At 55.8% G+C, this 23,969-nt stretch overlaps 4 protein-coding genes across 4 annotated transcripts; 2 read left to right on the forward strand and 2 right to left on the reverse strand.

Annotated features, from left to right (window-relative positions):
• Positions 1-2,188: 2,188 nt before the first annotated feature.
• Positions 2,189-12,709, forward strand: EMH_0006450 (uncharacterized protein; the record flags this gene model as incomplete). Its single annotated transcript, XM_038022472.1, has 8 exons — positions 2,189-5,967; positions 6,152-6,250; positions 6,451-7,560; positions 7,738-8,121; positions 8,251-8,547; positions 8,971-10,352; positions 10,493-12,088; positions 12,243-12,709. The coding sequence occupies 8 exons, from the start codon at positions 2,189-2,191 to the stop codon at positions 12,707-12,709; spliced, it is 9,114 nt and encodes a 3,037-aa protein (XP_037878326.1).
• An 815-nt stretch (positions 12,710-13,524) lies between these two features.
• On the reverse strand, positions 13,525-15,138 carry EMH_0006460 (uncharacterized protein; the record flags this gene model as incomplete). Its single annotated transcript, XM_038022473.1, has 3 exons — positions 13,525-13,729; positions 14,180-14,243; positions 14,466-15,138. 3 exons carry the CDS (start codon positions 15,136-15,138, stop codon positions 13,525-13,527), a joined length of 942 nt encoding a protein of 313 aa, XP_037878327.1.
• Positions 15,139-16,428: 1,290 nt separating this feature from the next.
• On the reverse strand, positions 16,429-19,889 carry EMH_0006480 (uncharacterized protein; the record flags this gene model as incomplete). The annotated part of the gene is made up of 3 exons (XM_038022474.1): positions 16,429-18,044; positions 18,684-19,512; positions 19,773-19,889. 3 exons carry the CDS (start codon positions 19,887-19,889, stop codon positions 16,429-16,431), a joined length of 2,562 nt encoding a protein of 853 aa, XP_037878328.1.
• Positions 19,890-20,790: 901 nt separating this feature from the next.
• EMH_0006490 (elongation factor G, putative) lies at positions 20,791-22,932 on the forward strand (the record flags this gene model as incomplete). The annotated part of the gene is given in 7 exon segments (XM_038022475.1): positions 20,791-21,130; positions 21,347-21,430; positions 21,783-22,026; positions 22,214-22,328; positions 22,551-22,745; positions 22,849-22,904; positions 22,908-22,932. Coding segments are annotated over 7 exon segments (1,059 nt in total).
• Positions 22,933-23,969: the final 1,037 nt, after the last annotated feature.

Genomic DNA, 23,969 nt, shown 5'->3' on the forward strand with positions numbered 1-23,969 from the left:
TTTAAGTCTTTGCCTTCATTGCGGCTCGTCTCCGGTCAGGTTAAGGCCGGAGAACCAGCGTTACAGTATGACTGCTCGTTCAATGTATATATTGGCCTTTCCATGGCCCGCCAATTTATGATCGTGCAACGTGCGTAAAATGCCTGTACGAAGCGGAGCTGGCACGCACAGTCGGCGGAGCTGAATCCTTCTCCAGTGGCACAGGAGATAGTTGTCTATGGTGTAATGCTTACACACTTGTCCGTCATTCAGTTTAGCGCGAATTGCAGCCGCTTGGGCTTCTGAGGAGTAGGAGTAATGCAATTTAGAAACGAAACGGGGAGCATCGCTAAAACGCCTAGCAGAAGGGCGTTATCCATGACCTGCAAGCACTCAGTTGAGCGCGCCAGTGACCACTTTGGTGATATCATCGACGTACTTGACCGTGAAGTCGTACTGCGTGAGCCGGGCACGCCACCGAAGAGCACTTTCATTATCGAGCCACGCTGTACCTCCACGCGTAGGAATCCTCGACCCTGTTTGAAAGCCGTCTCGATCTGCAATAAAGTCAAAATATTAAAGATAAGGATCCCCACAGAATAGCTGACATCCTCGCCAGTCTACAGGCGGCCTGGGCTGACGGTTAAAATGCCTGTGGCTGGGGGAGAGAAGGCAGAATGGCCTCGCTGCAAGGCAGCCCCAATTGAGAGCAAAACCAAACCCTGAGCTGTGCTTTGTTGCATGCACTAACAATATAGACAGTTATTGAGTAGTTAAAGGCGTCCATATCCGGTCTTGACGCAAGTAGAGAGATGCGTAAACAGACCCTGCCACAGGCCGCATCCTCTCACATCAACCACAAGCCCCTACGCCGCTGTGTTCAGGACGCCTAGCAACTGAGGAGGTCAGCTGCTTTTAAAAATCACATCTTAATTATATGTGACCCCGTTGCAGCTAACGACGGTATTCGCATAATCTCGGAGGGTTTCAGTACAGCCTTCACGACTAATCACACCTATACGCCAGGCTGCCCTGCTGGAGGCGACGAATTCGTTGCTCTCACTTGCCCCAATGAACCATGCAGTGTTACAAGTTATAACGATACTCCTCGTAAGGCCAACATACATGAGGTTGGAGTCTTCAAGAAGGACTTGCCTTCCCGTTTAGTCGTCAGAAGACCTGAGACCGGTGGCTTAAGCGCCTGGGGGGGAGGGCATCGTAGGAAGCGTGGCAGCGCACCTTGCCGCAACGAGTGCTGAAGGGCATCCTCACAAACACGCACACCAACCGCCCCTTTCAGGGGAGGCTAACACTGTAGACAGTTGTTAAACATTTACTTGGCCCTCAGTAGGCAACCTCCACGCACGTAGAAAACCTTTTTCCAACTTCGGCGAGAACATGCTGCAATCCACAGTCTTCGCGACACAGAGCCACAAGCCCACCACAGGCCCGCGTAGTGCTATAAAGTCCGTCACGATTCAAATGGGTTTTCCTTTGAAATTCGACAACTCACCAGTAACTTCTGCGGGAAAAGCTAGAAAAAAAGGCTACGCGCTGCAGGCCCTTCTGGGGTCTTCGCTCGATACCCCTGCGCGGGCCCCCCAGTTTTATGTCTCCGCGCGCCGTCCTTGTTGAGCTGAAACGTCGGCTCTCGGTCCTTCCATCTCCTTCATAATAAGCGTATATAGCAATATTCACCCGGTTTCCCCATCGCTTTGCTTGCAAAGGTTGAACTGGGCGTCGTTGCCCGTGTGTCGCCGCCTTGTGGGTGCACGGCTGCCTTCGTCGGCGGACCGCCAGCATTTTTTGCGGTTGTTTGGTTCTGTCTTTTTCCAGTGGCAGCTCCTTTTCTTCTTTTTGCTGCAGGGAAATTCTTTAGCTTTCCGGCCTCCTCGCCCTTTTGCAGAAAACCGCTGAGACATCGCTGCTGCTGCTCGGTGGGATCGCGCGCGCCGTACCGGGTGTCTCCCTCGCTGTTTCGACTCCTGCTGTAGATTCTCCTCTTCTTCTCTTTCAAATTCTTCTTTTCCTTTCCTTTTTACTCTTCTGCTCATGCAACATCTCCCCATATTCTCCCTCGATCCCCTGCCTGCTGCCCGCTGCCCTCTGTTCAGCTGCCGGCCGTTCCCAACCCCGAGCCGGCGGCTCTGTCCCGCACTGGCTAGCTGATGGCCTAGCCAGCTAGCTACCGGACTGGCTAGCCACACAGATGAGGGTGCAGCTGCTGCATGTTCCCGCAGGAGACGCCTTCGTGGCCCTGTTGCTGCCGGCCTTCGTCTCGACGGTGTATGGCGGATTTCTGCTTGCTGCAGTGCTGCAGCAAGAGCAGGCTTCCCCCCCCTTAGACCCGCACCCGCTTTGGGGGCCTCTAGCTGTGGCTCTAGGGAGCGCCTTGTGCTTCAGCTTACTGCTGGGTCTTGCCGGCCCCTATGCCGCTAGCGACTCCATCCCTGCAGCGGACTTGTGGTTGCTGCTTGGACTGCTGCTGCCGGCCCTCGCCGCTGCTCTTACAATCGGTCCTCCTTCTCTCGGGCTTACCCCAGTTAAGCTGTATGGGGTCCCGTATCTGTCTGCAACAGTTGGGCTGTACTGCTTCGCCGGGCTGTCACCATTGCTGCTGCTGCTGCTTGCCGCAGCAGCGGCAGCCATATGCGCTGCGCAGGCCGCTCGATGGGGCGCCGGTGCTGCTGACCAGGTCCTGAACTCCCTGCATGCAACAGCAGCAAACTTCCTGGGGTGGTGTCTTTGGTCGCGAATATGGCAAGAGGCGGTGGCGCTGCTGGTTGCTGAGCTGCTGCCGTATCAGTCCGCCTGCTCGGTGCTTCCAGGCCTAGAGGCATACGAGCTTCGGGTTCTCAAGGCTCAACGCAATCACGTTCCATCTGCTTCTGCTGATCCTGCTGCTGATGCTCCTGCAGCGCTTCCTCCTGGCCGCGCTTCTCCTGCAACAGTAACAGGAATACCCGCAGTTGCTGCAGAAACACCGGTTGCTGCCGATACCACAGCAGCAGCTGCAGCAGGCGACGATGCCACTGCAGCACACTCGAACAGAACTCGCTGGCCAAGGCCCGGCTTCGCGCTCTCTTCTGGAGATGTGCAGCAACAGCAGCAGCAGCAACGGCTGCAACAACAACTTCAACAGCAGCTGTACTCGTCATCCTACGAGACGCTTCCTAGAAATCCCAGGGCTCCTCTGTCTCCGCGGCTGCAGCAGCAGCAGCAAACGCACCAAAATCAAGTAAGGCGCCGCGCACCAGCAGCAACTGACCTCTATCTCCCCCGCAGCTACTCTTCTTTTATAGCAGAGCCAGCACCCGTGCCCCCGCAGCGTCATCAGCTGCAGCACGGTCCCCACCTGCAGCAGCAAGAGCAGCCTCACCAGTTCTTCGACCAGCAACTACAGCAGCAGCAGAAAGAACCGCAACAGATGGAGCAGCAGCAACAACGACAGCAGCAGCATAAACAGGCACACTTCACGGACTCCTCCCGATGTTGCTCCCCTAAATCCCCCGTTGACGGTGATATAGCTGCAGCAACAGGAACAGAAGGTGCAGCAACAGCAGCAGCACTGGCTGCTCCGCATGCAAAGGCTCCTGTAGCAAAGCTCATCCAATCGCCCCTTCATAGCTCTCAGCCGCCACAGGAGCACCACCAACTGCAACAAGAGCAAGATGTCCAACCCCATCCTCAACCTGACTGGCACCAGCACCTCGAGCAGCAGCAGCAGGACAGCGGGAGGCAGAATCAGCAGCAGCAGCAGCAGCAGAACCACGATAAGCAGCAGCGGCAGCAGCAGGACAACGATAAGCAGCAGCAGCAGCAGGACCACGAGAAGCAGCGGAAGCAGCAGGGCCACGATAAGCAGCAGCAGCAGCAGGACCACGAGGAGCAGTGGCAGCAGCAGGACCACGATAAGCAGCAGCAGCAGCAGGACTACGACAAGCAGCGGCAGCAGCAGGACCACGAGAGGCAGCGGCGGCAGCAGGACCACGAGAAGCAGCAGCAACAGGAGCAGGACAACGAGAAGCAGCAGCAACCGGAGCAGGACAACGAGAAGCAGCAGCAAGAGCAGCAGGACAACGAGAAGCAGCAGCAGCAGCGGCAGGACCACGAGAAGCAGCAGCAGAAACATCAGCAACAAGACGAGCAGCAGAGGCCGAAGCAAAGCCCCCTAATGCTGCAGGAAACCAGAGGCACCCACACACGCGTTCGCACCAGGCGCCAGCATACGACACCCTCCACGCTACTGCAGAGCGTTGCTGAAGCAGCAGCAGCACCAGCAGCGCCGCCACTAGCAGTAGCACTGGATTGGGAAGTCAGGGGAACAGCCAAAGGAACTGAAGAGCACAAAACAACAACACGGCGACAGTCCTTACCAAGGTTGAGTCCGCCTCCATCCGCCTCCGCACGCCAGCAGCAGCAGCAGCACAGGCAGCGGCATTCGATTGCCTGGATCCCACCTCACCCTTTAGATGCAACGACGATCGGTGCGCCGTTAGCTGTGGCTGGTGCAACAACAGGTGCAGCAGCGGCTGCAGCAGCAGCTGCTGCTGCTGCCGCAGCAGCAGCAGCAGCCGGCGTCGCTGCTGAGACCGCTCAGTTGTGGCGCTTTGGTGGCCTGGAATTGCCCCCTGCAGAGGTCAGCGGTTCTGCTCCTCCTTCTGTAGCAGCATCTGCAGTAGCAGCAGCAGCAAGGCCCCGTCGCGGGAGCGCACATCAAGGAGGCAGCAGCAGCAGGAGCAGCAGTGGGGTACAGCCAGCAGACTGTGCTGGCCGAGAGCTTCTTTACAAGCCCACGTGGGACCCTCGCGTGGAGTCTGGTGGCGCTGGGATCCGTGCGGCTCCTTCAGCAGCAGCAGCACCGGCAGCAGCAACAACCCAAGCTGGAGGAGCAGCAACAACTGCGGGCGCCACCGCTACTGCTTCAGCAGTTGCTGCTACAGTGGCCAGCATGCGGAGCCCCGCTGCTGCTCTTAAGAAGGCCGCAAGGCGGCTGGTTGTACTCCACAGCACCACGCGAACAGTGGCGTTGAAGAAGAGGTGGTTAGTAAGGCGATCACTGCAGCAGCAGCAGCAACAGCAACAGCAGCAGCACCTGCTACACGTGCTGCAAATGCAGCAAAAGCAAACCCCAGCAGCCGTAGACAAGGGGCCTTTCCCAGCGCAGCGTCTAAGAGGGGGCAGCAGCAGCTGCAGCAGCCTTTGCCGCAGCAGCAGCCAGATCTCCGCATCTCTTCATGCCGCAGTAGCAGCAGGTGCAGCCCTTACGGCTCCTCACCTCTCTACAGGCGCCCTTGGGCTAGGCAGCAGCAGCAGGAGAGGCAGCTGCTGCAGCAGCACTTACCTGTCCAGCTCAAGTGCTGCTGGCCTCCCAACAGCTGACTTGCCGGCCTCTTCCGTTGCTCCTCCCTCAGCTTGCGCTTCTCCGGGAGCGACCCCTGCTTCTCTTTCCGGCGGCGTTGCCGCTGCTGCTGCTCCCGCTGGGCCAGCACCTACCCCGAGAAGCAGCAACAGGACTGCAGAGCTGCGCCTGCAGCAGCAGAGGTTGCAGTGGTTGCAGCAGCGACTCGCCGAGAACGAAATAGACAATCTCTTCGTCGAGTCCCTCGACGCTTGCTGGGAGTGTTGCTGGCGCCTCTGCCAGGATGCCCCGTCTGCGCCTGCTGCCACTGCTGCAGTCCCTGCAGCAGCTGCTCCAGCAGCCACTGCGATCCCAGCTGCTGCTGAGGCTTTAGGTTTAGGTGCGGCTGTAAGGGGGGACCACGAGCAGCAGCAACAGTATCTGGATCGCCGCCATCCGGTGCCGCCTTCAGTGATGCAACAGCAGCAGCAGCAGCAGCAGCTCCAGCAGCTCGAGCAGCAGCCACAGCAACAGCGGCAGCAGCTATTGCTGCAGCAAGAGCCAGAAACCCAACTGCTTAGTGGGCAGGCTGATGCGACTTCTTGCCTCTCAGCAGTGCGGGCTATGGGAGCGCTGGAAGCTGCAGCGTAAGACGTTGCTGCACCTGGAGTTTCGCGCCTGCATTTCGGTCCCTTTATCTCTCGTTTCACTCATTTACTCCGTGCTTTAGCGTGCACCAGCAATTCACTGCTGGCTCAGTGTCGTTCGTATTCGCATCGTGTGTATGTGTATGTGTGTGTATGGGTGGGTGGGTGTGTGGGTGGGTTGGAGGGTGGGTGGGTCTGGGTCTGGGTCTGGGTCTGGGCCTGTGTTTGTGTTCGGGCTTGCGGGTGGGGGTGCGGGTGTGCCGGCGGGTGTGGGTGGGTGTGCGTGGGTTGGCGTGTGCGGGTGTCTGTGCTGGTGGGTCAGTGTGGATGTGGGTGTGTACTTCGTCCCGCCTATCTACTTTGCTCGCTTCTCATGTTGCTGCTGCCTCCGCGACTGCTGTGGTTTCTGCGGCGGTTGCTGCATTTTGCTTCTGCTGCTGCTGCAGCGACGCTGCTGCGTCAATGTTTGTGCGGTTGGTGCAGACGTCTGCAACAGTGGAGGAAGCAGCAAAAGACGGGGGGGTCTGCGCTGCCGCAGCATCTGCTGCAGCAAATTATATGCAACGCGGCATCAGCCGCAATAGCAGCACCAGCTGCTGCTGGTGTTGCAACACTATCCGATGCAGCAGAATCTGCAGCAGGTTGGAGGGCAGCACCAAAGAAGGGCAGCCTGAAAACTGTTCGTGTAGACCCCCGTGTGGCCTTCATCCAGCCACAGCAGCAGCTGCACCACTGGCGGCAGCAGGAAGCAGGGGGAAGGCTACGCTTCCGCGGGAACGTTTTGCGGGGGCCTATGCGGTGTATGTACAGCGCAAAACGTGTAAGGACTCCGACGAAAGACGAGAGGCAGCAAGAAGCTGTTGCCTTTGTCCTGACAAGGGAACTCCTGAGGAGGGAGCGGCAAGGGCCGCAGCCCGGGCCCCTTGCGTCTGCAGCAGCAGCAGCTGCTGCTGCTGCTGCCCCGCAGGTGCAGCAGCAGCAAGGAGTATGCCCAAGTTCCACGCAGCGAGCCCTAAGGGGAAGCAGGGCGCACAGCAGCAACCGCTGCGGCAGTGACAGCAGCATCTGCAACACACCCAACAGCCAACATGCAGGGATATGGATTGGAGGCCACACTCCGGCAAACCTCCCTTCTGCAGCAATAACTACAATGGCGACACCTGCAGCAGCAACAGCAGCGACAGCACCGACAGTGCCAACAGCACCAACAGCAGAAACGACAATAACAAGAAAGTGGTGTGAGTCAGATAATCAACTGAAGACGCACGCTAGGACCGGCAGGTTCTCCTTGGAAAAACCTGCACAGAGAAACTGCACAGCAACAGCAGAGGCCAACGCAGCAGCAGTAACAGAACGGGAAGAGTGTGGCATACGCGAGGGAGAGACAGGAAAGGGACGCACGAGCCACAGGCGACGGCTGCAGCTGTCTCTCTGCTGCAAAGCAACAGCTGCTGCTTTCTTCCTGCGGCTGCAGCATGCAGTGGCAGTTGTTGCTGCTGCTAGCCTGCTGGCGCAGGAGACCCGCCGCAGCATTCCGCCCCCCATGCCGCTGCAGCGTGTGACAGTGGGCTTTGCGGACGCTGCAATTGAGGAGTGAGCAGCGCGAAGCCGCAGTTGCAACTGCACCCTGGTGCTGCTGCTGCTTCTGTTTTTGCTGTCTGCAGCAGCATCAGATGCTCTCGGGAAGTGGGTAGAGGATAGGGCTGCTGCTGTGCCCAAGCCCTTCCGGACTACTGCTGCTGCTGGAATGTCTCTGCTTTTGTGCTGCAGGCAATATTGCGCCTGGCGAGTCGGGTGGATGGAGCGGAAGCGGCTCAGCAGCTGCAGCAAGCCGGCACTGTTACTGTGGGGATTATTCAGTTTGCTTCTGCCTGCTGCTGCCTTTTGGTGGGCCTTGGATGGTGTGATTGGTGGCAGCAAGCAGCAGCACCAGGACCAATACCTTTTCTATAGCTTCAAGTTCTATGCTGCTTTAAGACTGATGCTGCAGCTGGGCGGAGAGGCAACTCTGTTCCTGTTTCTTCCTTGTAGCGGCACAAACAGCGACAGTAGCAAGAACAGTAATAAGGGTAGTAGCAGCAACCATGACAGCAGCAGCGGCGCCCAGACCAATGCCTATATGCGCTGCTTAGTGTCGTATTTATTCCACCTAAGGTACGTTACGAAATGAAGCAGTACTCACACCGCCGCTGCTGCTGCTGCTGCTGCAGCTGCTGCAGCTGCTGCAGCTGCGGCTGAGGGATTAGGAACAGAACGCTTGCCATCTTGCTGCTGTTCCTGCAGGCTCTTTCTCTCTTTGTTGGATGTACCCTTTCAGTTGCAGTTCTTATCGCTTCAGCAACAGGCAGTCGAGGATTTGGTGGTTTATGGGCCTCTGCTGCTACAACTTGCAGCAGCAGCCTTGCAGCAGCAGCAACAGCAGCGGCACGCATATCTCCTGTTTGTAATATACTATGCTGGGTACTGCTGCATCGTCGTTGTTACTCTGGTTCTCATAGAGAGTCATGTTCTTCAGGGGCCACCTGCCTTCTCTCTTTTGCTGCTGCTCCTGCGCAGCGGAGCTGCATTCTCTGCCATCTGGTCCGTGCTGCATTGTGTTGTGCTGCGGTGAGTTGCCTGTACACCTGACGTAACCTGCCCCAGCTTCACAGGTAACTGCGGAAGGTAACCACAGAGCCCAGCTAGCCGTGCAGCCCAGCTAGCCAAACGGGCCCACAAGTGTCAGCGAGCGATGAGCAACCAACAGCAGGAATTCGCTGCTAGCTGCAGTGTTTCCGAAGTGTTGCAGTTGCAGAGAGGTGCAGCAGAGATGGGAGCAGCTGTAGCAGCAGCGACTGGCATCCATAACCCAACCAGCCAGCTAGCTAGCTAGCAGAATTTTAGTTAGTTGGCTTGGGGGGACAGGCTCAAAGTTCTGTACAAACTGTTACCGGCTACAAAATAATTCCTGCTGCTGCTGCTGCTGTTGTTGTTGCTGTTGTTGCTGTCGTTGCTGCTGTTCAGCACGGAGGAAAAGTGCAGCAGATGCGTCTTCTCAACAACAGTGCTGCCCTACTTGCTTCGGCTGGAGGCAGCAAACTGCTGCGCCTGCTGTACGTACAATGCATCGAGAGCACCAGATCAACCAGAAGCCCACACAGGAGAGGCAACAGCAGCAACTCAGGTAGCAGCACCAGCAGCAGTAGAAGAGTCTCGATCTGGTGCCTTCAAGACAAAGCAGCAGCTGGTTCCTCCCCAGCAGCAACATGGACTGCTGCAGCAGATGCAGCAGCAGGACAAACCGTCTGAATGTGCAGCAACCGGGACGCAGAGGAGCAGCCAAATGTCCCAAGACAGCAAACAGCAACGAAGCAGGAAAAGCCAAATACAGTTGCGCAGCACTGCTTCACATCCCCCCCGTGCACCTTCAAACAAAAGCAGCAGCAGCGCTAGCAGCATCAGAGCAACAGCTGCCACGACAGCACGCAAGCCTAGATTCTTCCATAGGATCACCGAAGTCCTCTTTAATATAGGTCGAAGACTCCAGAGATTCCTTCGCCAGCATCGGAAGCCCATGAGAGAGGGCAGCTTGGAGCAGCAGCGCGAGCAGCAGCAGCAGCAACGGGAGTGGAAACACCAAGACAGCCATCAGCTGCGACGCTGCTGTTCTACAGGCCCCTTCATGGGAAGAGAAGAGGAAGCAGCAACGCCTGCTGAAGATAATGCTGCTGCTGCTGCCACTGCGTGGTCTGACCTGGAGCCCTCGCGCGCCTATAGAGAGCTGGTTGACAGCCTCCCATCGCCAAGTCGAAGACAGCGCCATCGCCACAGCAGCAGCAGCAGTAGCAGCAGCAGCACCATCTGGGAGCCCCGCCGTCCCATTGGGCTGAGACGCAAAGGTGTCGATACACCTGAGCCGTCGAGACGGCCACCCAACAAGGTCTCGAAGATGCTGTGCTGCTGCATCCGGCGACGCTCGTCACGAGCAGGAACAGCAGCACCAACAGCAGCAGCAACAGCAACAGCAACAGCACCGGCAGCAGCAGCAACGACACTTGCTGCTACTGCCCCTGCTGCGGTTTCCGTCACCTCTGCCGCCCCATTGCCCGAACCTCGGGCGATTTCGAAACAGAGTAGCATCAGTAGCAGCAACAGCCGCAATAGCAGCAGCAGCACACCTATGGCTCCAGCCGACAACGTCAGCACCTGGAAATGGAGGATACGGAGCGAAAGTGGTTGTTCTCTGCAACAGCAGCAACAGCAGCTGCGTCTCAGCAGCAGTAGCAGCAGCAGCAGCAGACGGGCCGTATGGACACTTGTGCAGCTGTCAAATGAAGCAGGCCAAGACAGCAGCGCCATACGGGCTCCTACTCGCCTTGGTACTGCATTCATGCTGCTTTTGTGCTGTTGCTGCTGCTTCTTTTGCTGCTTTTGCTTCTGCTGCTGCTGTTATGGATGCTACTTTTCCTGCTGTCTCCCTGTACACTTTTCCAAGATAGTATTGCCTGCTGCTGCAGCTTCATAATGGCGTTGCGTGCATCTGCAGGTCTGGAAACGGTGCGTGAGGCCACGGCATTCGTGCAGCAGAAGGAGCAGCAGCAAAACAAGAAGATGATGCTTCAGCGTGTGCACACACGGCTGTTGACCCTCCACAAAGGCTCCAGGCGCCAACAAAAATCTCCTACCTCTTCATTTCCATCACCAGCAGCAGCCGCAGTTGCTGCTGCTGCTGCCTCTTTCTCTTTACGTGATGGGCAGCCCTGGAGCCGACTGCAAACCCTGAGGTTCTCTAACAGAAACGGCAGCAACAGTAGCAGCAGTAACTTATGGCTAAGGGGGAATAGCATCAAAGAGAGTCCCCTCAGCAAGCGGACTGGAGAGGCAGTGCGGCTGCAGAGTCGCCCGTTGCTGCACCAGTTGTCGGAGTGGCAGAAGCGCAGCAACAGCAGCAGCAGCAGCAGCAGCGGAAGCAGGATGTGGGGTGACACAGGGGCAGCACCCCCTGTACACCCGGTCCGGTCAGTAGCAAAGCAAACAGCACAAGCGTCTTATCGCTTCCCGCTCTTTTCGACTCGCGCTCCTGCTGCTGCGCCTGCTACAGCTGCTGCTGCAGGACAAACCCCTGCTACTGCTGTATCTTTAGGCACTGGAAGATTTATGAGGGGAGAGGAGAACAGCCCACATGGGGACAGTAACAGGTCAGCAGCAACAGCATCAGCAGGTGCACTCTGCAGGTGTACCGACGCCGCTATCTCCAGTTGGGGCACCAAGAGGCAGCAAGTAACCACACTGCAGCAGCAGCTGCAGCTGCAACCGTCTCGCACACTATGCATTTCATCTCTCGACCAGCGAGCTGCAGCAGAGGCAGGGTACGGATTAGCCGCTGCTGCTTCAGCAGCGAGAGGCGCAGCAGCAGTACCAGGACGGGCTGAGGCGCGGCCTACCACACCAACTGCTGCAGCAACAGACGTATGGATATCTGTGCCTTCTCTTCACCCCAGTTGGCCTTGCTCTGAGCTGCGGCACAGGCAGCAGCAGGAGCAGCAGCAACAGCAGCAGCTGTGGTTGACCCGCACCGGTTCTGCTGCTCCTCCAGATGTGTCTCCTCAGCTTCACAGGGTCTTTAGCATGCGGCGCCCTGAGAACTACAGCAGCAAACGCAGCGGCAGCAACAACAGCCTCTGGGCAGCAGCAAATACAAGAGAAACCCTGGGGCTAAAGGAGACAGCCCCAGACGCTCTAGAGCATGTCCAAGCCCCCCGTGCATCTCGTCGTCCCTCGTTGTTGCAGCCAGGATGCTGGCAGCGCTCCGCTGCAGCTGCTTCTCCTGCTGCTGCTGCTGCTGCGGCTTCAGCAGCTCCTGCTGCAGTCGACGGCAGTGGATACGGTGGATCGGGGGCCATGAGTAGGGAGCCCCAGCGAGGGAGCAGCACGAGCAGCAGCCAGCAGCAGAGTCAGGACACAGCAGCAGCAGCGCGTGCAACAGCTCGTGCCACTGCTGTTGCATTGGGTCGTGGTGGAAGTGCCCGTGTACGAGCTGCAAAAGAAGGTGCTGCTGTTGTAGCACAGCGAGCAGCAGCAGCAGCTTTAATTGCTGCAGCAGAGGAGGTAGGAGATGGTCTCCCCGACGCGAGACAAGAAGGTAGGGTCTTCTACCCTGACCAGTGCATTCGCGATAGACTTCAGAAGCTCTTTTGGGGGCTCAGTGTCTGAGTAGGAATGTGTACAGAACTTTCTACCCAAAGGGAAAGCTGCTGCTGCTGCTGCTGTAGCATTTGCTTCTGCTGATGCTGCAGTAGCAGCACTTATTGCTGTTGCTGCAGCAGCAGCAGCATTTGCTGCTGTTTCTGCCTCAGCAGCAGCATTTGTTGCTGTTTCTGCTGCAGCAAAAGCATTTGCTGCTGTTTCTGCCTCATCAGCAGCATTTGTTGCCGTTTCTGCTGCAGCAGCAGCATTTGCTGCTGTTTCTGCTGCGGCAGCAGCATTTGCTGCTGTTTCCGCTGCAGCAGCAGCATTTGCTGCTGTTTCTGCTGCAGCGGCAGCAATCGCTGCTCTTGCTGCTGCTGCAGCATGTAATACACCGTCTCCCGCAGCAGCAACCGCTGCTGCAGCCAATGCAGCACCAAACGCATCCCAGCAACAGCACTGCCACCGCATGATGCAGTACGATCCAAAGATTGATTCTGATACGGCAAGAGAGCAACAGCAAGAGAGCAGCACATACTGCATTAGCAGCAGAAAACCAATACATGTGTTGCAGTAACGTGTCATATCAGTAGCCCTTGAGCCCAGCAGCAGCAGCAGCAGCAGCAATAACGGCAGCTACGACAGTTTGCACGGGAATCAATACTGTTGAACCCTGCTGCTGCTAAGGTGTTTGCCGCTGCTGCTGCCTTTGCTGGGCTGCGTAGACATGCTGCCTTCTCGGGAGCCCCATACATACAGGAGCAGCGATAGAAGATAAGGGGGAGCAAGCAAGCGCAGGCAGAGACAAAAATATAAGCAAAAAAAAACAAACAGAGGAGGCAAATCAAGAGAGAAAATCCTGTTTAGGTCCGTAGGAAGATGCAGAGAGAGAGACACAAAAAGTGCGAAGAGTCGCAGCGCAAGGAACTTAAAACTGCACGAGATATATACAAGCACTTAAACCCTAAACCCTAAACCCTAAACCCTAAACCCTCGGCAGCAAAGCGTTCGTGAGCGGACTGCGCGCCGGGGTGGAGGTACATCTTCCCCTAACTCTTCATCAGCTTTTGTTATGAGGTGTTTAGGGTTTGTCTGCTGCAAGCCCTTAGCCTCAGCAGCAGCAGCGTGCAAGCGGATGCAGCAGCAGATAGGAGTTGTAGCGTTAAGTGAAGACAGAAAAAAGAAAAAAAGGAACAGTCAAAGGGGCACAAGGACAGGGACTTCTGTTGGCTGTCACCTCTCAGCTGTGTTGTGTTGTTATTGCTGCTTCTGTTGCTGCGGCTGCTGCTGTTGCAGCATCGACTCCTGCTGCTGCATCTGGTGCATCTGGAGTATCTACTGCATCTGCTTCTGCCGCAGCTGCTGCTGCTGCCGCAGCTGCTGCTGCTGCAACTATTGGTGCTGCTGCTGCTGTTGCATGGAAGCGAGCAGGATGAGGACCCTAAGGAGGAGCTCTGTGGCCGTCTCGCTGCTGGCAGAGACGAGCTGGCCGTCTATGACGAGGCCCTCTGACCCCCCCGGAGCTGCAGCAGTGCGAGCCCCTTCAGCAGCAAAGTGAAGCTCCAGGTGCAGCGGCAGCAGCCCGAAGTAAGGGTGTCTGTACACCCCAAACGGCGTATGTATGCAGACAGACAGACACAGAAACACAGCTAAAACAAACATCTGCAACCAAAGGGCAAAGATATTGCTGTTCATACACCTGAGTGGGCTCAGGTGTATAGGCAGCTTCATGACGGCCCCAAACACACCAACAAACTAAGTGCTCTCATGCAGACGCATGCAGACGCAACGCAGTATTTGCTGACAAGTTGCTTTCGGGGCTAACGAGACACACACCAACGTGCATGCATGCATGCATGTGGGGCTGCGTAAAGAAGAGGTGGAAGCAAAGTCACAGGCAAGTGGGTTGCATCTGTACAGCATGCAGGCGCAGCAGCTGCATGCACGGAAAGCCCCAAACGCCGCTGCACTTCTAAGCCCCACAGCAGCAGCAGCACCAACGGCAACAGCAGCAGAAGCAGCAGCAGCAGAAGCAGCGCCGGCTTACCGCGCCTCCTCAGCAAGAGGGACGGTGGATATGAGGCGGCCAGCCAACGGAAAGCCCTCTGACCCTGCACCCAAAAACAGTACTGCAAAATTAGGGTTTAGGGTTTAGGGTTTAGGGTTTAAGGTTAACGGAGGAGGAGCACGCCGTTGGGCGACAGCAAGCCCCCTTCCCTGCCCTACACCCAGAGCCTGTATTCGCAAGGGTTCTAAACCCTAAACCCTTTACCCTAAACCCTAGAACCTAGACTCTAAACCCTGAAACCTAAACCCTGAACCACCATTCTTACCTGAGAGAGGTTTAGCACATAGGGCGAACGCGCCGTATCCGAGGACCCCAACTGGCTTCTTAAGGGCCCCGAATTCCTTGATGAGGGCCCCCGTGTTGGTGCTGTTATAGAGATCGATTGCTGCACCTAGGTGGTGGGGAAGCAGCAAGCAGCAGTAGTCTGCTGCTGTTGCCTTGCGCAGCTGCTGCGTTTGCTGCAGCTGCTGCAGCAGCATCTCCGCGTCAGCCTCCCGCTGCTTCGATAACAACAACCCCACCTCCTCGAGTGACCCGAAAGAAGCAACAGGAGGGGGGGAACCCGAAGGCGTCACGAACTCTAGGGTGTATCCACAGCTCCTGCATGCCCTGTGCATTGCTAAAAGAGAGGCAAGAGATACTCCTGCCTCGGCAACAAACTCCTTCTCCCCCTTCTGACTTGTGCTGCAGAAATGAACTTCAGAAGAAGCCAACACGCACACCTTACGACAGCCTACAGGGGGCCCCAGGGCCCCCACGGCCCTCCCAGGCACAAGGGGCTCCCCAAGTGGACCCCTGGGGGGCCCCCCGGGGGGCCCTACAAAGGACGCCTCGCCAGTGATGCGTGGGTCTGTCTCACGTGAGTCTTCACCGGGTGGTTGAGAGGTACCCTCGGAGGGCCCCCATGGGGCCCCCGTCTCAGTCGAAAGGCCCTCCATAAGATATGAGGTACAACAGAAACGAACAGACGGAATGGTAGGGGAGCGCTGGGGGGCCCCCCGGGGCCCCCGTGACTGGCTGTGTTCTGGCGGGCAGGCGCTGCACAGAGCCTGGGGTTGTATAGGGTGTTTCACATTGAATAAGGCTTTGAATATGTTATTTGTATCTAATTTAATTCAGTTTAATTAATAATTGATGGATTTAAGAGGGGAAGTAGAGGGAGGAAGAGAAGGGAAAGCAGCACAGCCCAGTCGGCGCAGCAGCCGGCCGCTGGGCAGACCAGGCAGCAACGCTTCGGGTGAAGGGGGTTGAAATTCTCCGCCGAGAAAGTACGAAATATTAATTAAATTCTAATTAAATATATTAATTCAAAGATATACAATATGCCAAATTAAAATTAAGGGAGCAAACACACGAATACATTCATTGAAAACAGGGAAATATACAAAAATATGAATTAGCAGAGCAAAAATATTTGCAGAAATTGTAAGAAGTCACGAAAAGTTTTTGTAGGGAGTGATGGAATACACCCAAATGGGAACTAGGAGAGAGGAAATACAGAACCACATCAGTGAATATGTACAAACCAAATAAAGAAGCGTATGAACAGAGGGGAAGAAATACACGAAAATACGAATAAGATGGGGGAAATAAACAAAAATATTAGTGGAGATCGGCGAGTGAAACACAGAGGTATATTAACAAAGAAAGTAAAAAATAATTTAATATATCCGACGGAATACACAAAAGAAGAAGAAATACACAAAATGTTAAAGTACAAAGGAACAAGTTGAAAAGCTTTCTGATGGGGTTTACAGTTCTGTTGATACCAGCTCCAGCCTCACACTCCCCCGCTATGCCTGGCTTCATACGGTCTATGTGCAGCTCTAAACCCTAAACCCTAAACCCTAAACCCTAGATTTCGAACTTCAGCGCATGCTAAAGTTGCAGGTTTTCGAATTCCCCCAAGCTCTTCTTAGTGAAGAAATACGCAAAAAAATGCACAAACCACAATTTCCATACCCTGCTGCTCGAGCTAGAAAAGACACACAACCAGCTAGGGGCCCTCAAAGAGGGGGCCCCTCGGGAAAAGGGGGCCCCTAGGTGGGGTTCCCCCTAGCGGCGGGGCCCCCAGGGAGGGAGGGCCTCTGCTGGGGCGCGGTAGGGCCCCAGCGGCCGCAGGGCCCCCGAAGGAGCTTCGTGACAGCTGCCTGGTGGATTCTTAGCGGTGTTCCTAACCCCTAAACCCTAATACCTAAACCCTAAATACTCATACTAACGAGAAAACCCTAAACCCTGATGCCTACTTTGGCGCAGCTGCGTATTTTGGGCCTCTTCTTGGGTTTGTTTGGGGGCCCTGAGGGGCCCCCGTTTAGTGGGGGTTTTTCTGCAGTTCGGTTCCTCTTTTTCTTGTTCCTGCCAATCCTCTCCTTTGCTGGTGCTGCTGCTGCTTCTTCTACTGCTGCTGCTGCTCCTCCTCCTCCTATTGCTGCTGCTGCTGCTGTTGATGCTGCTGTTGCTGGGGTTGCGGGTCTGCAGATAGTGGCCAGGAAGAAGCCCCTGCACCGGTGGGTTTGTGGGGACGCCCGCACACAGAGCGAGCCAAAGGCGTCCAACGCATCCTTCAGCCTGCTGCTGCCGCTGCTGCTGCAGCTGCTGGCGCCGTCGTTGCATACGTTGCTGCTGCTGCTGCTGCTATTTTTCACTTGCTGCTGCATTTGCGCAACTGCTGCAGACGGCGGAAACCAGCCTGAGTGAAGAGGCGGACGACACACCTGCCAGCCCCCAACAATCCTTTTTTGTTGCTGTTGCTGCTGCTGCTGCTGCTGCTGCTGCTGCTGCTGTTGCTGCTGCAGTCCTACACTGAGCAGCACGGCTTCATTCTCATGCACGTACAACGAACACGTTGAATAGCAGACGACGGTGGCAGCAGGGAAAGCAGACAGCGCATGCTGCAGCAGCTTCTGCTGCACTGCAGCAAGACGTGAAACCCGGGCCTCATCTTGTGCTGGTGGCAGCACAGAGGGAAGTGGGGCCCCGTGAGGGGCCCCCAGAGGGGCCCCATGAGGGGCCCCCAGAGGGGCCCCCAGAGGGGCCTCATGCATAAGACCCCCAGACGGGCTACCGGCGCCGCCGCGAGTCTTCCACCCTTCCCAGCTCCAGCTCACCAGGTCCGGTGGTTCGTCGTCAGTAACAACAGAAGCAGAAGCAGCAGGACTAGTAGCTGCAGCAGCAGCAACAGCCGGAGCAGCTTTCGCTGCTGCTGGTGAAGGTTTGCCGCCGTTTGCGGTGCCAGCCACCCCTGTTGTCGCAGCAGCTTCCGCTGCTGCTGTTGCATCCGCTGCTGCACTTCCAGTTGCTGCTGCTGCTGCTGCTGCTGCTGTTGCTGTTGCTGTTGCTGCTGATGCATGCGTAGGAAGACCGCTGCCTGAACAGGAAGGATCTAAGAGAATTTTCTGTGCGCAGCTGAAGGGGGGAAGGGTCCCGCGGACAGCAGCAAAGTCTGCTCTTCGCACCTCCACCAGCAGCAGCGGCACAGATGCTGCTAGCTTATGATAGCTTGCTGCTGCGGGTGCAGCTGCTGCTGTTGCTGCTGCTGCTGCTGCTGCTGCGGTCGGTAGTACTGCTGCTGCAGATCGAGGCCGTTCATCAGACCGAGCAAAGTACAGAGGCTGCTTTCCCGCCAACTCTGCGAGCCTGAGGAACTCCTCCATGTCGCTGCTGCTGCTGCTGCTGCTGCTGCTGTTGTCGCTGCTGCTGCTGCTGGCCGCATGCTTCTGGGTGCAGCAAGGAGACAGGTAGGGCCCCCGCAGCCCAGCCTCCTGCTGCAGCCTGCGCAGCATTGCAGCAAGTCGCTTCGTGTCTCTCTCGAGGACGATCAGATGACCTCTTGCGCCCAACATATCTGCAGCAGCAGCAGCCGCAACAGCAGTAGCAGCAGCAGTAGCAGCAGCAGAAGTGCTTCGGGCGAGGCTAACAGCCGTAAGTACACCAGAAACAATAAGACAGCGAGGCGTCAGTGCAGCAGCAACAGCAGCAACAGCAGCAACAGCAGCAGCAGCATGGACAACAATGCAGCAGAACCAGCCAATACCAACACACGAGTATGAACGCCTGTATCTACCGTTGCATCAGCAGCAACCACGTTGCTGCTGCTGCTGCTGCTGCAATGAGAACAGCAGCAGCTCCGCAACGCCACTGCAGTCTACAGCAGCCGCAGCAGGTACAGTCAGCCCGAAAAAAATATAGAAAGATGAAGCCTCAATAGCCACAAAACCAACAAAATGTATCCGAGGTGCACAGACACTGCAGCGATGTGCTGCAGACGTGTACATACACCGGAAAATGTCTCAACAAAAAGAGAACGCCAAGCATAAGAACCACAAATGTACATATTTAAGCGCAGCAGCAGCAGCAGCAGAAGCAGCGGCAGCAAAAGAAGCAGCGCCAGCAGGAGCGAAACCAGCGGCAGCATAAGCAGCAGCAGCAGCAGCAGCAGCAGCAGCAGCAGCAGCAGCAGCAGCAGCAACAGCAGTATTTGTACCGATTATATGCAGCGTTTTGCTGCCTGGTGCAGCGCACGCCTCGAGGACGATATCCCCTTCTGCTACTGCAGCAGCAGCAGCAGCAGTGCAGCTGGCCCTGTCCTGAAGAGATACAAAGCCTCTTGGCACAAGCTCATGCAGCAGCAGCGATTGCTGCTTTTCTTGCTGCTGCTCTTGCTGCTGCTCTTGCTGCTGCTCTTGCTGCTGCTCTGGCCCCGCTTTGCTGTCCTTCTTCGAAGCCTCCGCCTTAACCTGTTGCTGCTTCTGCTGCTGTTCCTTCTGCATCTGCTGCTGATGCTCCTGCTGCTGCTGCTTTTGCCGCTGGTGCTGCTGTTGATGCTGCTCCGGGTGCTGCTGCAGCAGGCGTGCTGCAGCAGCAGGAACTGCAACGACACAAGGCAGCAGCGGATCTACGAGTGCCCAGCAGATGCAGGGGAAATTCTCGCTGAGAAATTTTGCTGCTGCTGCTGCATCCCACAGGCGTCTGTTCACCCGTAGGTACCTTGGAATTGCTGCTGCTGCTGCTGCTACTGCTGTTGCTGCTGCTGCGGGTGCCGCCTCCGCTGCTGCTGCTGCACTGAAAAGAGACCGCAGCTGCGACTCGTGCGCCAGCAGCTCCCGCCGCAGCTGCCCCCCTCCTTCTACTCCCTTTGGAGACAGCAACAAATCCCGCAGCATCAGCAGCAGCAGATACTCCTTCTTTGCTGCTGTTGTAGTTGCTGTCGCCTCAGCTCCTGCTGCATCTGTAGACATCGCCAGACCCACCCGGGATAAAAGCTGCTGCAGCAACGGCCGCAACGGCAGCGTCTTCGAGAGCAGCGCATACACCTGAGCAGCACCAGCAGAAGAAATAGCAGCGGCAGTAGCAGCAGCAGCAGCAGCAGCAGCAGCAGCAGCAGCAACACCACCTGCCCCATGACGCATTACCAGAGTTACCAGCAGTAGGAACAGCAGAAACGGCACTAGAAGCCGCAGAAACAACCGCAGCAGCAGTATCAGCATGAGCAGCAGCAAGAACACCAACAGCCGGAGCAGCAGCAGCAGCAGCAGCAGCAGCAGCAGCAGCAGCAGCAGCAGGAAGATCCTACCCTGGCTAGTGACTTTGGGGGGGGCCTGGCGTCTCCATAGAGCGCAGCCCTCAAGCCAATTTGCTTCGAGTCCATCTGCTGCAGCACTGCTGCAGCGTGCCGGTAGACGTCCGCCATAGAGAACGCAGCAGCAGCAGCAGCAAAAGGGGCAGCAGCAGCAGCAGCAGCAGCGACGCACTTTCAAGCAGCACTGCGTAGCGGGAGAGGCGGAAACCACACGAACATCGAACTCTCTGGAGTGCCCCGGCGGCAAAGTAGCACAAACCCTAAAACTCTAAACCCTAAACCCTAAACCCTAAACCCTAGACCTCCTATGGCGGCAGAGACCCCAGTGGCCGCCGCCAGCTCAGCCCCTAACACCACAGCTGCTGGCAACAGGAGGGAATAGGGGCCCCGGGGGCCCCCTGAGTCAGCAGCGAGGCGTTCCGTTGCCGCTGCGGAGAACGCCTAAACCCTAAACCCTAAACCCTAAACCCTTGACGTAAACCATCGGGCCCTAAGGTAAAAACTCCTCCTCAAGTAAGAACCCGCGGAGGTGTTTTCAGAAGTCAACAGAAGGTGAAACCCTCGCCACGACTGTCGCCTGTGTTGGGGCCCCCGGGGCCCCTGGAGGCCCCCTGGGGGCCCCCGTGGGGCCCCCCAATCCGTCGGCATCGGGGGCCCCACACAGGGGCGAAGAAGGCAGCGCAGCAGCAGCACCGTGAATCTTGTGGTGTTTTTTTTGTTTTGTTTTTTGTTTATGTTTGCCGTTGGAGAGTCATTTAGCGGCAAAAACAACAAAACTAAAACCCACACAGAAAAAAGGGTTTGCAGCCCTGACTCGAGGGTTTAGGGTTTAGGGTTTAGGGTTTAGGAAGGACGAGGGTTTGGTACTTAAGAAACGCTAAATGACGGCTCTTAGAAAACCGACTGAAAAACCCTAAACCCTACACCCTATGCTCTAAACCCTCACCCTAAACCCTCACCATAAACCCTCAGGATGAACCTGTGGACCATCTGCTCTTCCCGGGGGCCCCCAATGAGCTTCCGACTCGCTAGGGTTTTGGGTGGGGGGCCCCTAATCCACGGGGTCCTCCCCGTGGGGGCCCTCAGGGGGCCCCTTGCAGCTGCCGCGGGGCCTCATTCCCTGCCACACAGAGCACCCCAGGCAGCAGCAGCAGCAGCTGCTGCTGTTGCTGCTGCTGCTACCCCAGAAGGGTCTAGGGTAGGCTTCAAGCCCCGCTTCTTTTCTTCAGTTTCGGGGGGCACCCAGGGGCCCACCCCTGAAACAGAGAGGAGCCGAATACGAAACATAGGAATCAGCGCACACATCGACAGCGGCAAAACCACCCTTACTGAGCGCATTCTCTTCTATACAGGTAAGGGTTTAGGGTTTAGGGTTTAGGGTTTAGGGTTTGGCGGCGGCACAGACCAGGCACATGGAATTTGAGGGTTTTCTTTTGCTGACGTACAGACACCGATGCGTGGGTACGGGACTACAATACCGCGCAGGCGTGCAGGAGCGGGAACTAGAGGTTTTGGGTCTAGGGTTTAGGGTTTAGGGTTTAGGGTTTAGGGTTTGGGGTTTGTGGCAGGTAGAATTGCGGAGATCCACGAGGTGAGGGGTTCCGACGGCGTCGGAGCTAAGATGGACTCAATGGAACTCGAAAGGGAAAAAGGTCAGCCAAGCACTAAACCCTAAACCCTAAACCCTAAACCCTAAACCCGGAAACCCTAAACCCTAAACCCTAATCTCTGCATTCTAAACCCTAGACTCTGATCTTTGCCCTAGCATCAATCCGAACCTCCACTTCCTAATCCCTAGCTCCTGAGCCCTTCCCTGAATTCTAGTTTGCAGATGGTAAACCCTAAACCCTAAACCCTAAACCCTAAACCCTAAAATGCTACTGAGTTGGGGCCGCTTACTGCATGCTTCTTTCTTCTCTATGCCTCTCTCTTCTCCAGCGGTGCATCTTCCTGTAGGGGGGAGGGTCTAGGGTTTGGGGTTTAGGGTTTAGGGTTTATGTGCAGGGATAACAATTCAGTCGGCTGCGAGTTACTGCTCGTGGGCGCTGCCTGAGGAGCCCGCTGGGGGGCCCTCGGGGGGGGCCCCTGGGGGCCCCTATACAGTGAATTTGATTGATACCCCCGGCCATGTGGACTTTACTGTTGAGGTGGAGAGGGCGCTGAGAGTATTAGATGGAGCTGTTCTGGTGGTTTGTGGGGTTGCCGGTGTGCAGAGCCAAACCCTAACAGTCGACCGGCAGATGAGAAGGTAAACCCTAAACCCTAAACCCTAAACCCTCATGAGGCGCCTGGGAAAATCCTAACAAAACCCATGGAGTGGAAGGAGGGATCGGCTGCCACGAGAGTGGTCTCAGTTCACCGCTCATATCCAGCGGGTTAGGGTTTAGGGTTTAGGGTTTAGGGTTTAGGGTTTAGGGTTTAGGGTTGGTGTGCAGGTACGGGGTACCCCGATTGGTATTCGTGAACAAGCTGGACCGCGACGGAGCTGATCCGTGGAGGGCTTTGGCCGGCATTCGCAAACAACTCGGCATCAATGCATTCCCCATCCAAGTAAACCCTAAACCCTAAACCCTAAACCCTAATCCATCGACGTACACTCTATGGTGTGTTTTATTGGGGTTTAGGAATGGGCATTCTACGGCATTGCGTTTAGGGTTTAGAGTTAGGCTTTGTGTTAGGGGGCTCAGTTTATTATTGTTGTTTGACCTGAGGTGTCTGGTTTAGGGTTTAGGGTTTTAGGGTTTAGGGTTTAGGGTTTGGTTGCATGTTCAGGTTCCTATTGGTACAGAGGGAAGGCACCAAGGAGTAGTAGATTTGGTTTCTCTTGAGGCTGTTTACTTTCGCGGGGAGAAGGGCCAGCAAGTGGAGAGAACAACAGAAATCCCTGCTGCGCTGCAGCAGGAGGTGCAGCAGCGGCGGAGTGAGTTGGTGGAGGCGTTGGCTGAGAAGGATGAGGCGTTAGCTGAGGTGTACATACACCTCGGTGATAACATAAGTCCTAGAGATATTCATCAAGCTATTCGGAGACAAACATTAAAACATGAATTTGTTCCTCTTCTCATGGGCTCAGCCAAAGCAAATAAAGGAGTTCAGCCTCTCCTTGACGCCGTCTGTCGCTATCTACCCGCNTCATGGGCTCAGCCAAAGCAAATAAAGGAGTTCAGCCTCTCCTTGACGCCGTCTGTCGCTATCTACCCGCACCCCGTAAACCCTAACAAACCCTAACAAACCCTAACAAACCCTAACAAACCCTAACAAACCCTAACAAACCCTAACAAACCCTCATAAGCCTTAATACCCTAAATATGTCCTCTAAACCCCTATGCAGCAGCAACATATGAACCCTACGAAACCCAAACAAATGCCGAGAAACCCTAGTAAACCCTCGGTAGCCAGTATAAGCGCTAGTAAACAATAAACCGTAATAAACAAAAACTTTATTACATTCTTACACCCAACGAACCCGGATTCATAATCCCGGCAAGGCCAAAGAACATCAGAATATATTCAAACACGTAGTCCGAGGGCCGAGGGTTTAGGGTTTAGGGTTTAGGGTTTGGCGTCTGCAGATGACCGGGTTCAAGTGGCGAAGGATCTAGAGAGAGGCGAGGCGGAGGTTGAGTTATCTTGCGACCCGAAGAAGCCCCTTGTTGCCATGGCTTTTAAGATTCAGGTATATGCTCCTTGTCTCCTTAAAACCCTAAACCCTAAACCCTAATTCTAAACCCTAGTTCTAAACCCTAACTCTAAACCCTAACACTAAACCCTAGCCCTAAGCCCAACTGTAAACCCTAATTCGCGTTCGAATTGACTCCTGAATGCATACCCTAATGTGTTGTAGACCCTAAACCCTTAGACACTAACTATGAACCCTCAAACCCTAACTGTAAACCCTTAAACCCTAATTGTAACCCCTTAAACCCTAATTGTAAACTCTTACGCCACAGCTTCTTTCTTAGTCCTTGAACCTGATCCGTGGTTGATATCTCGTTCAGTTTCTGTTGTTTTTATTTTACACACATGTAGTTGAATCTGGAGAGTTAATAGGGGTTAATAAGGGTTAATAAGGGTTAATAAGGGTTTAGGGTTTAGGGTTTAGGGTTTAGGGTTTGTGTTGTGTTTTCAGGAGTTGCCTATTGGGCAGCTAACATATTTACGTTTGTATCAGGGTTCTTTACGTCGGGGTGAATC

Source organism: Eimeria mitis, genomic scaffold, assembly GCF_000499745.2.
Source record: "Eimeria mitis Houghton genomic scaffold, Emh_scaff277, whole genome shotgun sequence".
Lineage (NCBI taxonomy): Eukaryota > Apicomplexa > Conoidasida > Eucoccidiorida > Eimeriidae > Eimeria > Eimeria mitis.